Source organism: Coffea arabica, chromosome 4c (genome assembly GCF_036785885.1).
Source record: "Coffea arabica cultivar ET-39 chromosome 4c, Coffea Arabica ET-39 HiFi, whole genome shotgun sequence".
Classification (NCBI taxonomy): domain Eukaryota; kingdom Viridiplantae; phylum Streptophyta; class Magnoliopsida; order Gentianales; family Rubiaceae; genus Coffea; species Coffea arabica.
The window spans coordinates 14,012,088-14,029,574 of NC_092316.1; the positions used below are offsets into that span (position 1 = coordinate 14,012,088).

General features: G+C 33.7%; 1 protein-coding gene across 1 annotated transcript; it reads left to right on the forward strand.

The window, feature by feature from the left end:
* The first annotated feature begins 11,253 nt into the window (after positions 1 to 11,253).
* Positions 11,254 to 16,446, forward strand: LOC113738597 (protein FAR1-RELATED SEQUENCE 8-like). Its single transcript, XM_027265841.2, has 4 exons — positions 11,254 to 11,442; positions 12,828 to 13,252; positions 14,827 to 15,040; positions 16,056 to 16,446. Exons 2-4 carry the CDS (start codon positions 12,839 to 12,841, stop codon positions 16,064 to 16,066), a joined length of 639 nt encoding a protein of 212 aa, XP_027121642.1. The 5' UTR covers positions 11,254 to 11,442; positions 12,828 to 12,838; the 3' UTR covers positions 16,067 to 16,446.
* The last annotated feature ends 1,041 nt before the right edge of the window (positions 16,447 to 17,487 follow it).

The following is a 17,487-nucleotide window of genomic DNA, read 5'->3' on the forward strand; positions in this document are numbered from 1 at the left end:
GAGGAGGACAAGCGAAAGAGGCAATAAGTCCTATTCTTCACCGAAAGACCCTCGAACGGTGTAACTTTTATAAATAATTTTTCCTATGATCACGCTAAGGTACGAGAGTTAGCAGCTCATATGGTTCTTATACATGAATATCCATCCCTTCTCTATATTAGACCATATTGTGTTTAACAAATTCATGAAAGCTACATCTCCGTTTTATAAAAAAATTAACTGGCAAACAATAAAGGAAGATTGTACGACTGCTTATATGCTTGAAAAGAAAAGGTTGAGAAATATATTAAAAGGTGCCAACAGGGTTAGCATAACTACAGATTTGTGGAAATCTAATCAAAAAATTCAATACATGATTGTGGCAGGCCATTTTGTTGATTGTGATTGGGTGTTGCAAAAAAGGGTCCTAAATTTTTGTAATGTCCCACCTCCTCACACAGGAGTAATTATTGTTAGGATCCAAGTATGGAATAAATAACTATTGAAATATCAACTACACAATAATTTAATAACAAACAAACTACAAGCATGAAAGATAAACGACATAATATTTAACGTGGTTCGACTTCGCCATTGAGCTTACATTCACGGAGAGAAACCCGTTCTTTATTATGAGAGAAAAACCCTATACAAGAACATAATTTGAATCCAAACCCAACCCTTGCATACCATATCTTATCTCCCAAGCACCCCTTTTGTATTCCTTGTATGCCTCTTTGTAGTATGTCAATCCACCTATTTATAGAGAATATTATTTGGTTAAAAAAATCAAATAACAGCAAGAAATCAATTCTAATTCCTAAATTTGCACATAATAGGAAATAACTTTTAATTCTAAACTAAATAGAAAATTTCTTGGCTACTACTTCAAGTAACTAAAATCAATTAGGAAACTAATTACTTCCACAGAAAACAAGAGACCTGTCTAAAAAAAATTAAACCAAATTTCTAACAAACCTCCACATTGGCAAAAATTTCTTTTAACAACCATTTGTTTTCAACTACCAAATAATATGGTACTGAACTACACACCTGATACTAAATTGATTCAATCAGCAAATGAACATATGTAGTTACTCCGAGTCCAACTTCTAGTTGACTCGTGAGAAGATGACTCAATTCACCATCTCCCTTTGTAGGATTTCTTGTCACCATCACTTACAATCCGGGATTCCTTTCTATGAGTTCTAACCCTGATCATTGAGACAATCAAGTGGTAAAGTCACCATACTTCTTGCCATTTTCAGGACTGTCTCGCCACGTGTGGTTTCTAAGACTCCACTTAAAATGAAAAAACTCGTAATTGTCAGAGTTTTCTTGTGCATGAAAATTAGATCTTTTTGTTTCTTTGGGATATGTGTCACACTACTCCAAAAATATAATCAAAATCTAAAATCTATCAGGATGAAATATCAACAGTTGGATGTGTGAGAAAGTTTCCACCGATTCACATATAAAATCAATATTGGACCCTATTTTTTTCTTGACTCTTGAATCACCTACCTAGATTCACCGTCAAGTGTCTCTATACTTTTCGACTTCCCATCCTTCACTATCAATGGTTTTTATTAAGCCATTGAAATAAGGATATCACCCATTAAATTATTTAATTGGTAATAGCTACCAATCCACTTGATCTCAATAGTTAATCAGGATTCAATCTTAAACAATCAAATTCTTGATCCAACCATTCAGTTTGTTGGGATCCAAATACTTGTGAATCGCCCAGTTTCACAACCAATATCTAATATCATTTGTTAGGATCTAAATACGGAATAAATAACTATTGAGATATTAAATATACAACAATTTAATGACAAACAAGCTACAAGTATAAAAAATAAATGATACATAATATTTAACATGGTTCGACTCCACTATTGAACCTACGTCCACAGAGAGAAATCCGTTCTTTATTATAAGAGGAAAATCCTATACAAGAATGCAATTTGAACGCAAACCTAATCATTTTATGCCATCTCTCATCTCTCAAGAACCCTCTCTCACCCCCATGTATAAGGTTACATGTTGCTCTTTTATACTCCTTGTGTGTCTCTTTGTAGTATGTTAACCCACCTATTTTTAGAAAATATTATTTGGCCATACTACAATGTTAACCCACCTATTTTTAGAAAATATTATTTGGCCAAAAAATCAAATAATAATAGGAAATCAATTTTAATTCCTAGACTTGCACAGAATAGGAAATAACATCTAATTCTAAACTAAATAGAAAATTTCTTAACTATTATTTCAAGTAACTAAAACTAATTAGAAAACTAATTACTTCCACACAAACTAAGAGATCTACCGAAAATAAATTAAGCCAATTTTCTAACAATTATTGCCAATACTTTAAGTAAGTAATTTCTTGAATAGAGATTAAAAATAAAGTTTATACTATAACTATGGACAATGTTTCTTATAATGATGTATGCATTAAAAGATTTAAAGAGGATTTCTCTCTAAGGAAAATGTTAAGCATTGGAGAAAAAATTTTTTATATCAGGTGTTGTACACATGTACTTAAATTACTTGTTCAAAATGAGTTTAATCAAATTGTTGATATGATTGATGTTGTTTGAGAGGGGATTAAGTATTTGAAAAATTCAGAGTCTCGCTTCAATGATTTTGTCAAAATAAAAAAACAGTTTCAATTGCCTTCTAAACAACTCATTTTGGATTGCCCAACTAGGTGGAATAGCACTTATTCCAACTAGGTGGAACAACGCCTATTTGATGTTGGTTTCAGCTCTAGAGTTTAGGGATGTATTTCCAAGATTGGGAACATTGATTCTGGGTTTCACTATGTCCCAAGTGAGTATGAGTGGATGAAAGTTGAAGAAGTATGCGAATTTTTGGGTTTTTTTTATGAGAATGCCTATATCATTTTTGATCCAATTACCCAACTGCTAATCTTTTCTTATAGAGTTGTATAAGATTAAGGAGCTGTTAAATGAAAAAACTTTCGATTTTTCTAGTCATATTATGTCTATGGTTGAAAGTATGGCACAAAAATTTGACAAGTATTGGGGGAAAAGCAATGTCTTGATATCTTTGGGTGTTATTCTTGATTCGAGGTATAAAATAGTTCTTGTTAATCATACTTTTCCAATTATTTATGGAGAGGATGCAGCTCCTAGGTGTATTGATAAGATTAGATGTATTCTTTATGAACTCTATAATGAATATGTGGATGCTCACATCTCATCTCAAAGTGAGGAACCATAGAGGGTAGCTACAAAACGAAAAAAATGCAGAAATTACAAGTAAATCTACCCAAGGAGTTGCTAAAAAGTTTAGAATTAGTGTTCTAACTGGGAAAGAAAAATTTTAAATGATTGTTAGTGAAATTGAAAAGGCTCCCCCAGAAAAATCAGATTTAGATGTCTATTTGGAAGAGATCAGGTATGTTTTGTGATGCAAATGCAGATCTTGATGTCTTGGGTTGATAGAAAGGGGAAAGATGGAGGTTTCCTGTATTGTCAAGAATGGCAAGTGATGTACTCGCTATTCCAGTTACAACCATGGCCTCTGAATCTAATTTCTGTGCTGGTGGTAGAATAATCGATGATTGGCGTGCTTCTATATCAGTTGAAACAGTGCAAATGCTACTTTGTGACAATAATTGGATCTTCACTTTTCATGGGTTAAAAAACAAGTCTCGTGTAAGTAAAATACTCCCTCCGTCCCATTGAAAGTGTCATACTTTCCTTTTTGGTCTATCCCAAAATTAATGTCACTTACCACAATTGGCAATAAAAACTTTCCCCCATTTCCATCTCATACCCTTAAATATACCAGATTTTTTTAAGATTTTGATGGGCCCCAAAAAATTACAAGGATTGCACTTGATATGCGTGAGTTTCACAGCAAATGGAAACAATGGTCGTGCAAGGAACATTCCAAAAAAGCGGCTGAGACATTGTTAAAACATGGGTCCCACAGGTTTGTCACCACTCCATTATCATTCTAATAGTCAATAAGTTACGCTGCTCCATAGAAACCGGATAGGGGCATTGCTGGAAGTTACACCAAAATCGTTTGAAATCCAGACACTGTTGAAAATAAACACAACTCCCGAAGTGCGACAATTATTTCGGGACGGAGGGAGTATATCTTCTACTACTAGTTTATTTTAGTACCTCATTTTACCTTATTAGGGGTTGTAATTTTTTTGTTTTCATTTTGCAAGAACCATTCGATATTCCTGAATCATCTACAATTGAAGAAATTGATCTTCCAGACATCTAAAGGCTGTTTTCTTGAATATGTGATGCTGTTTCTTATTGAATTTGTTTGTCAAGTAAAGCTGGACCTTTCTTGTGAAAGTTGAAGCTGGACTTGTGAAGCTACACCTTTCTTGTGATTTGTGAAGTTGGACACATTTTTAGTTATCTAAAATTGTTTTATATAGTTATTTGGCTGCAATTTGTGTATTGGTTCAATTGAATCAAATCCTGTTTTGGTCTTATGAATTTTATGGATGTTGTCTCAAATGGAATTTGGCTAGAGTTTGTGTATAAGTTGACTTTTATTCCGGACATTTTATTCCTGGAGATTGTGTATTTGTTGACTTTTATTCCTGGAGTTTGTGTTATATCTTGTCTCGAATGAATTTTGGTTGGAATTTTCGTATTCTTGACATTTTATTTTGTAATTGTGAATGGCATTGCATTGGTAATTTAGCAAGTTTTGTTGATTTTAGACAGGGAGTGGCATTTGTTTCTTAAAATTGATATTAAAACTATTAGGCAGAAATTTCGAGCTCGACCTCGTGCAAGCTCGGCTTGTTTGTGATAAACAAGTCGAGCATGAGCTCAAACTCAAGTCATATGACCCATGTGACAAGCCGAGTTTGAGCACATTTTAAGGCTAGTTCGCTTAGTCGAGTGACCTTGAGCTTGGCTCGAATTAAGTACGATTCGAGTTCGGCAGTCAAATACTCAAATCGATTAACAGCACTAAGTGGAACTGAGGCATCAAGTTTCTTAAAAAATTGTTTTGCTATATCAAGAAAATGTATAATATTGAAGGAAGTTAAACCAAGCTGTCAAAGTATCTAATTTTCTAATTCTTTTTGCTGTCTTATTTGTTTAGTTTCTATATTAGATTAGGAAATCTCAAGTAGGGCTGTAAATCAAACCAAGCAACTTGATATTCGACTTAGGCTCGTTCAATCTCATTCCTTTCAATACAAACCCAAACATGATTTCAAGTTCGAAAATATTAATGAACCAATCACAATTTTCATGTTGTCCGACTCGATATATTCAGGAACAGGTAGGTAAATTTCATAAAAATATAACTATAATTTTCTTCCTTAACTCCAATTATTGCCTTTCATTGTATTGCTTATCTTCTAATATAGTAAGCATATAATATACTCTTGTCTCTTGAATAGGCATAATCAATTATAATCACATCCCTAATTCATGGTAATAGATTTCTTGAATATCGACAAAAACTAAGGGACAAACAGTAACACATTAGGGTAAAAATTTCTATATAATACAAAAAAAAAATTTCAAGCCAAGCCAAACTTGATTGTATGTGCTTGATTCGATACTTTAACAATCCAAACCAAACTTTTTTTGTGAACATATGTCTGAAATTTCAAGCCAAACTTGATCAGTTTCTTTCAAAAAATTTTCAAGTACAAGTTAAGTTCAAATATTTCTTTTAATTTTCAAACCAATCTTGAACATACCTTTGTCCCGCTTGTAGAGGCTTGTTTTCAAGTCAATTTCCAAATAAGTTTTGATTTACAATTGTATTTGTTTTGGGAAACTTTATAGTTTATAAATACTACTAGTTTAGTAGATTATTACTTAAAGAGTTGAGTCAAGTTTTAAAGAGTTGAGTTGAGTCGACTCGAGTTTTGAAAAATAGGTTCGAGAAAAAGTCTCATAGTTGAGATTTGTCAGTTGTTGTCAACGAAAGGTTACGATTTGATATTTGTTATTATTGAGTATTTGTTTGTGTGTTTGTTCTCCTTCTCTTCCTACATATTTTTATATGTGTTAAAATTACTTTCGCTACGTGTACTTTTTTGTGCAACAAATTTACCTTTGAAAAAAACTTTGCACTTAGTCTCAATAAGAAAAAAAAATTAAATAAGGCTTCTCTTTCCAAATCAAAATGCAAACTTCTTGAACTGTCCAAGATTTGTTCAACTCTCAAAAGTTGCAGCTTATAATAGTTTTGGATATTCTATATTGAAGAAATCCTACAGCATATTTGTGATTTCGAACTTGTGCATAATTGCACTCAAAATTCTCCTTTTCATTTTTTTTTGATTCTTGGGGCAAAGTCTTTCACCAAGTTTCAATTTTACCCTTTTTTCCCCTTTGATTGTAGGTATTTAGTGATATTAAATTGATAATAGTTCTTTTCTTTTCTTTTTTATATATTTTTAAAAAATAACACTCAATTGATCTAAAGATTGGGCAGCCCACAATGCAACACCCATATGAAACTTCTACAACTTTACAATAGATTATAGGTTAGTGTTTTGTAACATTACTATAGTTTATGAAAAGATAATCTCTTTAATTTGTTTGAATTCAACCTTCCTTGTTATAATACTGGGCACATTTTAATCATCTCCAGATCGATCTCCCTTGTGCTACAGTTAACTTCAATATTTCCTTTGCTTGCAAAGTAAAATAATCACAAGGAAAAAATTAGTGAAATATATATATAGGAAGATATTGCCACTTCTGTCGTGCAAAAAAAAAAAAGCATTAAAACCTTGTTGAAAAGGACAACCAAAGAAAAAACTTGAAAAGAAGTATGGATGAAATAGTAGGAAATTGGATGCAATAAAAAAAATACCATATATGATGGTTGTAAAGTACCTCCATGACAAGAGTTTTCCAAGTAAGATTGCACTGAAGAGAATAGCACCAAACCATATATTTGATACAAATCTATGAAGTGTCAATAATAAAAGAAACATTAGTTAATGCCTTAATAGATCATATAACAAATTTTATTCAGGAGAAAAGTATGCTATGCATGGAATATTTGAAGGAGTTGGTCTATCTATATAACTTGCATCTAATAACAGGCAGGGTTTCCTTTGTGTGATAGCTATAAAACATGCGCTAAAACTAATTTAGATAACTTAATACAACTGTTGAAATGATTTTGCAACAATGTCCTTCATTAAGTTTTCATTTCCACAATGTTAATCTCTATTGTTTCACATATGATAAAAAGGAAATCAAAGATCTATATACACAAATCAATAAAGAAATACATTATGAAATATTATAATTGTGAAAATATACTTGTATACGATTTGTGCACTTAGATATAGTAATGACAAAGTAAATATGAATTTCGAAAATGCAACAGTATTTGGTTTTTGGGACAATAGGGAAGCAAGCATGCTCAATTACAATAATGGGGAAAGTAATATCTCCTCTTCTTCTTCTTTTGATGTGCTTGGAGAATTCAGTTTTAAAAGAAATTTTTCTATGTAGTAATGGATCCTTACTCGCTCTCTAGCCAATTATTTGTTGCAAAATATTGCAAAGAGCAGGACTTCCTTAAGGTTAAGTACTGCGCTTCAAATTCCGGCATAAGTATTTTGTTGGACAGGGACTTGCTTCGGGAGGGTTTGGAGGAAAGTGTTTAGTGGTAATTTTGTAAACCTAGGTGACAATTGGATCCCTCAAACTGAAAATCCTCTCGTGGGGCTCCTAGATCTTAACCACCTTCTAACTTTGAAAATCTTTGATATCAATGATTTTAATAGGCAATAGAGGGAACCTTTGATCAGGCTATTATTTCTAGAGGAAGTAGTAAGCAAAATTCTTGCAATGCATATCCTAGTATAAGGAAGATAAGATTCTATGATTTGGAAGTTTGATAAGCAAGGCCTTTATACCCATCAAATCTCGTTATCATCAAGCATGGGAAGCTAGGAGAGGCCAAATTTCGTCAACATCTTCCTATCACTCAAAAGGATACCATTGCTGAAGTTATTTGAAAGAAGCTCTGGTCCTTACCAATCCCATCAAAAATTAAATTTTTTATATGGTGGTTACTCCATGGAATTTGTTTGGCTAATCAGAGCTTATTTAAGAGGAATTGCTGTCTATCACCTCTATGTTTGCACCGTGGTTTTTCTGAAGAATCAATTGCACATTTATTTTTGGATTGTTAATCTTCAAAGCGAGAATGGAGAGCATCTCCTCTGTGGTTCGATTTTGATGTTGGGAATCCAATTTCCTTAGTGCAGTGGCTAAAGCAATGGGTTTTACTAGCCCCACAACAAGATGATGTTCTGCTATCCATTTACATACTTTGGCAAATCTGGTTGGCAAAGAACCGGCTCATCTAGGAGGTGCTCCCTTTCAACCCTCAACTAGTATCAAAAGATGTTCTTGTTATGATACATTGCAAGCTGCCATTCCAGAATGATGTTGATGATATTGGCAATTCTGTGATGGTCACTCATAAGCATTGAATAGTACGTGGGAATCTTTCTGTGCACTTTAATCACGATGAGCTTCGAGGTCAACCTTGCCAAGCTATTGCACTCATTGATGGTTCATTCTCCTCTAATACTAATCCTTATGGTGCAACTGCTTGGATCATTAAGGATAGCTCTAGAGTTCAAATGCACAAGCGGGCCACAAACATTCATGTACTGTCCCCATTACAAGCTATGTTTTCAAACTCAAACCAAGTATTGACTTAGTTGATCTCAGGGGTTAATGGGTTCGATCGAATTCGATTGGGGGTCGAATAGGATGATGTCATAAATATGTCATATTTATATATTCCCATTCATTTTTTATAATGAAATTAAGAATGTACATGTAAATAGTTTTAAATCCTTTGGCTAGAGTTCATAATAAAAGATATTTATGTGTAGTTACAATTATTCAAAACATTTAGGGGTCAAAATGGAATATGTAAAAAGTTTAGATTTAAAGGGGCAAATCCCTATAATTTCTTCTTCCCCACCGTCAATAGCTTTGCTGGGCTTTCTTTGTCATCCAAAGCATTCTAGACTTCTAGTTCCAATTGTGTACGTCCGTATTTTTTTTTTTTTCTAATATTTTGTTTAGTTTCATTTTTGAAATCATCACCATTCTTCTCCTATCTAATGCTCTCTCTCTCTCCCCCCCCCCTTTTGCCCTTTATCGACTACAAACATTCACAAACACACATGGAATTGTTTTCCATTCCGATCCACTCCTTGTTTTCTTTTCATCTTCTTGTTGATTCATCTTTTCCTTTTTTTTTTTTCAAATTTTAGATCTAGCAATCCTTTTTTTTTAGGTTCCAGATCTAGCAACTATGGTGGCAACTATGAAAGGCTCTTGCAAGATTACCACCATAGAAGCATCCGTGGTTCTTTCCAATTCTCGATCAAATCGGGTTTTGATCGGTTTTGACCAGTTTTTATTCAAGACGATTTTTTGAATGAACTCGGACTAAAACCTAGCCAATTTCCGGTTCAACTAGCTGGTCTGATCCGAGTTTAAAAATATGGGTTACAAGTAGAGGTTATGGTGTGTCTACATGCACTCAAGTATATATGCATGGCATCGAACTAGCTATGGTTTCTATCAACACAGACTTCTTGCTACTGCTCCAGTATTTGATAGGCATCTTGAAATCTCCAATGTACCTCAATCCTAATTTAGATGATATCCTTTCTTCAATTGGCAAGTTTAGTAGTGTTATGATAGTAAAAGTTTCTAGGTAGGCTGTTGACAGTGCGCATTTTTTAGCAATATCTACTAGGACTCTGTAATCTTGTCTTAATTAATTAAGAAATCGTGTTTTCCTCCCAAAAAAAAGAGAACAATTTAACTTGTAACATCAAGCAACTATTCAATTATTTGGGATTAAAGAAGAACATGAGCCTAATAATGTTGCAAGTCGCTATACTTTTAAATGAAACATGTTGGACAACAAACTACAGCCTATCGGAGTTGATTCAATTGGTAAGACTAATTTGTATTACCTAAAAGAAACTCGAGTACGTTTAAGTCTCGCTTCTAGCAGTCTCTTATTGATAGGTAATTATGATGTGAATATTACAGTAAATTGTTGAACATGTGTTAATAATATGCTCTGACACTGAAACGAGATGATTTTCGCTCCCTCCTAAACTTTTCTTCAACCAAAGCGAACCGCAGCTTGGTTCCATTTCTAAGTAGGGTGAAGCCTACCCACTTACAATAAAATTAAAAAGATTGTCTAGTACAATTTCTTAAGAAATAATTTCAAAAAGCTCTATCATGGTTACTGATAATTTTACTTGGTACCCTCCATGCTTGAAAAATTGACCACACCTCCCTTGGTGAAGCAAAGTGACCAATGACCTTTGGCCTGAAATAAAACAAAACCAATAAAAAAACTAAAAAGAAAGACTTATGAAAAGCGGACAACAACAAAGATGCAGAGCAAATTGATGGTTTTAGGGACGAATAGACAAATTAAGAGAAAAGTGATATTAGAAGGCAAAGTGCAAAACGTGCTATACTTTAAAGGAATTTATTGAAGTTAATCCCTGGGGGTATAAATATATGTTTGACATTTCTGTAACATAAGGTTAGAATTGATTAATGATTTACGGGATAGAGTGAGAAAACAATAGCATTAGAAAGTAAAGTGCAAAACTAATTAAACCTTGAGGAGAGTTTTTGAGATTAATCCTAAATATAATAACTCAATTGTCAAGTGTATGACCATTGTACGTGTGATTGCCCTATGCAAAACGAACGATGGAGATTCACTCGAGGGAATCCAAAGGTCCACAATCACTGAGTTTTGACTTATTGGCCACCAAAAAAGACCAAATTTCTCTTTGGGTTGGAGGTTGAAGGTTCGACTCCCACCTGCAGTGAAAAAAGTCCAATAGAGGTGCCGGAATATCCATTTGATCCTTTTGAATTTATATATCTGTTAGTCTCTTATACAGTTTCTTTAGACTCATTCCTTATACAGTCTCTGTATACATGTTTGTCCCTTGTACAACTTTAGGTTCGCCCTTACACAACTTCTTTAGACTCTCCTCCTTATTAGTCTCTTACACAATCTCTTTAGACTAATCCCTTACACAACATCTGTATACATGTTAGTCCTTTACACAGCCTTAAACTTGTCTCTTACACAATTTTTTTAAACTCCCTCTTATAGAATAGAATAGGATAGATTATGTTATAGAAATTTTGTTATTGCGGCAAAATATATATATATATATATATATATAAAGGTCCACAATCTTAAACTACACTGAGAACGCCAATTGCCAGTACGGTTCTTCTTCTCTCTTCAAACCCAGGATCTATGAGAATTCAGAAGCCCAAAGCCTCTTCTTCAAGCAGTTAATTCAATCAATTACCGGAAAAAAGAAACACAACAGAATTTTCTTGAGGAGGGTAAAGAGTTTAGAGCTTCATAATAACGGTGGTAAAGTCTCGCACTTCGTTTTTGTTCAATACAAAATTCTTCCTTTGAAAATTTCCCCTTTTCTTGGATTGCTATATGCTGTTTAATTGCAAATTTCATTAGTTTACTGAGTACCCTTTTGAGTTTTGTTTGTAATTCCACCAAAGAAGTTCAGTTTATACAGAAATGACCAGTGCATTGTTCTAGAAACCAGCACAGTTCCATGCTAATTTTTCACCAATTCTTTGGCATTTTGTTCAATTATTTAGACAATTGTTCAAGTAGTTCGTTTTAATTTCATTATCAGATGAATTTCATGTCTTGGGCTTATTAAGTTGCTTAAGGACAGTGAGAAAATGAAAGAATAATGAAAATATGGGTGAAATAATTTGGGTCAGCCTCATTTTGGTTTGAGTATAATAAGAATAGGATTTTAATTTGGAATCTTGTTGCAGTTTTGCTATGTGTTTAATTGGGAACAAATTAATGGAGTTGAAACTAACACTCTGTTACTAGTTTTAACAAATTAATTATTCTGATGGATTATGTGCATACGAGAAAGAGTGTTTCGTCTTCCCGTCTTCATTCATGTTAATAGGTGTATGTTGGGACTTTTAATAACTATAATTCAATGATGAAAAGATGATATTTGAAAAGTGATTGCACATATTTTTGGTGTTTTTTTTTCCCACAATAGCGTATCAGAAACTTGTTTCCAAATGATATATTTACTGTATAATTTGATGACATTTGGCTGGTGAATTCTGTTTCATTTGCTTTGTCAAAGTTCTGTCACTGCCTTATTTGAGCCCAAACACACCAGGCTGACGAAATATGTATTTACTCAAGGCCTTCGAATAAGTTATTAATTTAGTTATTCAAACTCCCTTATAGCTAGTTTGGGAGTCTAGGTTAGAAAAGAAAAGATGGGAAATGTTAAGTTATGAAAGAAATGAAAAGAAGAGAATAGAAGAGAAGGGATTTTAATGTTGTTTGGGAGTTAATGTAAGAAAAAGGATGATTTTGGATATACATGTCAATAAAAATTTGTTCCATACATTTTTTAGGACAAAATTGGTATCTAGAAAAATTTTATTTGGCATTCTCAGCTTTTCCTTTGTGGGTGGAAAACCTTGGTAACCAAAGCAGTAGGAGCTCATCCCTCCGAATCATACGCTTTCCATCCTTTTCTGTCCCTCAAAGATTTCCAAATGTTAAAAAAGACGTCTTCTTGTCACCTTCCTTTCTTTTCTCATCAAATCACAGCTCCCAAACTAGCTATTAGTGAATTCTGGGTCACATATTCTTGCTATTTCTGGCACAATGTAAAACAAATGGATTTTATTTACAAACTTGCCATGAGAATCTACAAATGAGATGAAGGAGAATCTGATGTTGTCCCTCAGTGGATGTGGAAATGTTGGTCGATGATGGCACCAGAAGATTACAAACTTCTGGATGTGGGGAAACAAGTCTATGCGAAGTTGAGCAAGGCCAAGAACCATATGAAGATATGTTGTTTGAATCTGAAGGAGCTGCAAGGGCATATTATGATGAGTATGCTTTACGGACAGGATTTGTTACTCGTGTATTGTCATCACGTAAGTCTGAGAGAGATGGATCAATAATATCCCGTGGACTTGGATGCAGAGGAATATACAGTCACAATTCAGCAAAGGTTTCCAGTCAAAAACGGAATAGACGAAGGGAAGGTTGTACAGCAATGATGCTGATTAAGAGAGAAAAGCCTGGTAGATGGGTAGTTAGAAAATTCGTGAGGGACCATAATCATCCCTTGGTGGATTCCTTGCCCAGGAGACGTCCGACTTTTGTAAGTTTCTAATTCCTAGTTTGTCTATGCATTATTTTGCCTTCAGTGAATCGAGAGTTTGATCTGCTATTTCTTTTCCAACTGCCTCTGTATTTTGAGACAGATGTATGGGCATTTGATTTCATCTGCTTTCCTTATATTCCCTCAACCGTCACCCTATCCTTGTGCATGTTTATTCATAGATCAACTGTGAGTTTTCATGTTTTATAAATTTTTAGTTGTTGAATGCTGAGCAAATGCTCCTAGCAACCAACAATCAATTGTCTGTACAAAATGATTGCTTTTCCAAAAAAGAGGAAAAGACCAGTCTGGATGCCACTTGCATAGGCATAGGTTTTCTGGGCATGTTCAAGATAGTTGCTTTCTGGTGCTTGTAGTGTACTCAGTTAACACTGTTATGAGCTGAACTGTTATGGAGATTAACGTACATAAAAGATATTGCTTACTCATGCTAGGGTTTTTAGTATGTGGATTTGAGTTGATTATGACCTTTAGAACAAACAGAGCTTAAGAAATTAAGGTGAAATTTAGAAGATACAAGATGCTATCCACAATTGCTTATTACTCTTTTTCTCCATGATCCGGTTTTAGCTATTGGCCCCTCTTTTTGTCCAAACAGTGCATAGCGTTCCTTAATGGAAAGTAGATGGTTATCACAACTTAAGACGTCAGTAACTTGAGAGACAGCAATGGATCTGTACATTTTATTAACTTGTTATTCTTCCACTTTTCTTCTTTTGCCACTTCTTTCTTCTGTTAGGCTACAATTGTGGCATGACCCATATGTTCGCTTGTTGTTTCTTTATTGGCCAAAGTACTTTAGATTATTCTGAAGGCATTCATGCTTTTCTTTTCTATTTTCAAATGAAAGGACATCACCAATTTCACCAGACTCTCAACCTGAAAGTCTATTTCTTGTTAATCTAAACTATCTCTCTGCTAAATAAAATCCTTCATCTTCAATTAACTTTAGGCTCTCTTGGTATAAGTGAATTGATGAATTATCTGAGTCCTACACAGATAGAACTCTGGATGCTGTGAGTCTTGAGCAATGTAATGAAACTAACTGCATATAGCATGACCAACGATTGGCCCCTGGAGCCACCCAACCATTTTGAGTGGTATTGAGATCCATGACAACTTATTGATCAGCTGATGCTTTCCAATGCAACAGATATGAATCTCAAATAGTGGAGGAAGAGAAAAGAAAAGATGAATAATCTATGATCAAATAATCGAACTGCTAATTCTGCAAAGTTTGGGTAAAATGAGATATTTTTGTAGTTCTCTAATCTTTGTAATGTGAATGGTGGAAGATGAAAGGTAAGCAACCCATAACCTTACAAATTGTTTATTCTTATTTGTACTCTACTAAAGCTGTTCTCCAGATTATTGTAGTTTTCTTTTCCCTTTTGTTATCAGTTATATTTTCTGATTTTCAAGTCTTTGTATTTGAGTAAGGGCAGATATTACTAGAGTTTGTTGTACTCTATTGTGGTAAATTCCGTATTGTATGATTATCAAGGTGCTTTAACATCATTATTTAACTGATGATCCTTTGGATATTTTTGAAGGATGAGAAAGATAAAAGAATTCAGGAACTAACAGCAGAACTTCGGGTAAAGAAAAGACTGAGTGCAGCATATAAGGAGCAGCTACTTAGCCTCATGAAAGATGTAGAAAACCATAATGAACATCTTTCAACAAAAGTGCAAGTTGTTCGTAACAATTTAAAGGAACTTGAAGCTAGACGACAGGAGCTCGTAAACCACAACTCAGGAACATATGGTGAGTTCATTCACATACCATTACACAATATTATGCCTTGTTCTTTATTATTTCAAGTTCTATGCCTAATTCGTAAGCCTTAAAGCCACTTTTCCTACAACCAATTGTGGCAGCTTTTGACTTCGTATCTTATTGGCTTCTAGCTATTTTCTAGAAGGTAGTTTGTCCCCAAGATGTTAAGCTTTGGTGGACTGTTTATTCAGTGTATTTCTCATGCACCAATATGAATAAGAACTGGAGTACGTTTTATTTGAAACAATGGAAAAAAAGAAAATACAACCTAAATTTAAGCATATTATGTCCTTCACAAAATTGATGTCAAGTATGGGCAAATGGGCTCCATACTAGATCTTTTGTGTCATGGGTAGAGACTGTCTTTAGGATTTCTCAGATTTATATTTTTCTTATTCATGGTCTATTGCTGATTGTTAATTGGTTCAAAGGTCAAATTCGTTGTAACTCCCCTCACTACTTCATCATTTTTTTAATTAATTATATATATATTTTTGGTTTCTTTTTGTTTGATCCATTTTTCCCCATACTACAAATTGGCCATATCATCTGCTGTCAAATTGATGTCTGCTTATGTGCCAAGGCAAACATGATTGTCTGAGGTGATTTTAGAACTATTCATTTTGTGAGACTGGTTTCATGCTCTTATTAAAGACGTTTAAGAGCTTGAAAAAAAGTTCCCTTGTCATCTTCATCTTTGACATATTTGGAAGGGAAAGTTAAGAATTTCATCTTGCCAGACAAGTTTTTCCACAAGCGCTGGAAACCTAATTACAAAGGCCAAAACCATGTGTACATTTTGATGTCCAGCAAAACCAAAAGTATATTAAGAAAGTGACCAGTGATTTAAATTTTTGTATACACTACAAACTTGGAAATGCATACATGTGTTTGTTTGAAAGTAAACTATCTCAAGAAGTTTGAAATCTCAACTCATTTCTCTTTAACCCTATATATAGGCTCTTTAACACATACTGAATCTCATGTGACCATGTGGATGCAGGAAAAGGGTAGCATTAACAGTGCCTGTATAGTTTGTATGTTGCTGACTTACAGCTGACAGCATGAGAGCTGTCATAACCTACAATTTCTCTGTTCAAGAAGACTATGATGTTGCAGGCTGTTGAAAACAAGGTTTACAACTCGTTTTCATCAGGTGTAAAAAGGCGGATTATTTGTATGCAGGCAGGCAAATGGATGCAAAAGCTAGCTGAAGTCTTTAGATTGTGCTTAAATTAGAGGCATTAAATACTCAGTGTTGCTTCCATAACTGCAAGGCTCCCTGTTTTCTGATAGGATTAACTCATATAAAGCAATTTGTTTTTCAAGGGACAATTGTAGACAGTAAATGAGTCCCCTATGTATTGGTATGAATCTACACTAGCATTCTTTAACCCGTGTAGATGCATGGTTTTTACTTTACCTTTTTAACGCAAATCTATATACTCATAAAATTTTACTATGTAAAACTTTAGCAATTAAATTGAAAATGAATATCAGAGATAATGAATGTGAGAGAGTTCTTAAAACTACTATCCTGTAATTTGCTTATTAAGAAGTTAGAATTTGTTAGATTTGAATGCTATACAAACATTGGAAAGATAAAATTGAGTTTCAGACAATGAGTGGAAACTAATACTGTCATATCATATGGTTATTCACTTTCTCCATGGGTATGATGTTTGCATCATTAGAATCCTGTGTTTGTGTAACTGAATAGTGTATAGTACGGTATTCCCTCCATTTCATTATTAATGTCATGTTTTCATTTTATTAATATCTCAAAATAAGAGTCACAATTTTTAATTTAATGCATACTTGCCGATCTTGCCATTTGAAGAAATAATTTTTAAAATTTCAACGCATATTTAATAAGGAAATATTTTGAATTCAAAAGATACATATATAAATTCACCATTACCGCCTCATTTAGATATAATGATTTCTATGTCTCCATTAAAAACTGTATTTCCAAAAAATGACTCTAATATTGGGGTAGAGAGAACTACTCTCTCTTTAAAACATTTGAGCACAGTAGGAAGTTTGAAAACTAAACATTAACTGCATATAGAAACATAGGCCCAAATTCGATGACTTATTATAATTTTCATAAAAAACTCATATAGTCTTACACAACAAATTTTGAATCTTGTATGAGCACAAGATCAATCTAGCATAACATTAAGATCAGAAATCCAAATTCAAAATCGTAGACACAAAACTCAATGGAAAGAAAGAAGAAGAAGAAGAAAAAGAAGAAAGAATTAGGGGGCGTTTGGTAAGAGGGTATCGGATTCGGGGAATGGAATGAACCCCATAAATGGTGTTTGATTCACTGGAATGGGAATTGAAATCTTGGAATGATTTCTAAAAATTTGGTGTTTCTCCATTCCCAAGTATTTGGTGGGTTTTGTCCGATTCCCAAGTTTGATTCC

Coding starts and splice junctions, on each gene's coding strand:
- LOC113738597 (XM_027265841.2), top strand. CDS start 12,839: ATGTTGGTCGATGATGGCACCAGAAGATTACAAACTTCTGGATGTGGG. Junction 13,253..14,826: donor CCAGGAGACGTCCGACTTTT/GTAAGTTTCTAA, acceptor ATATTTTTGAAG/GATGAGAAAGATAAAAGAAT.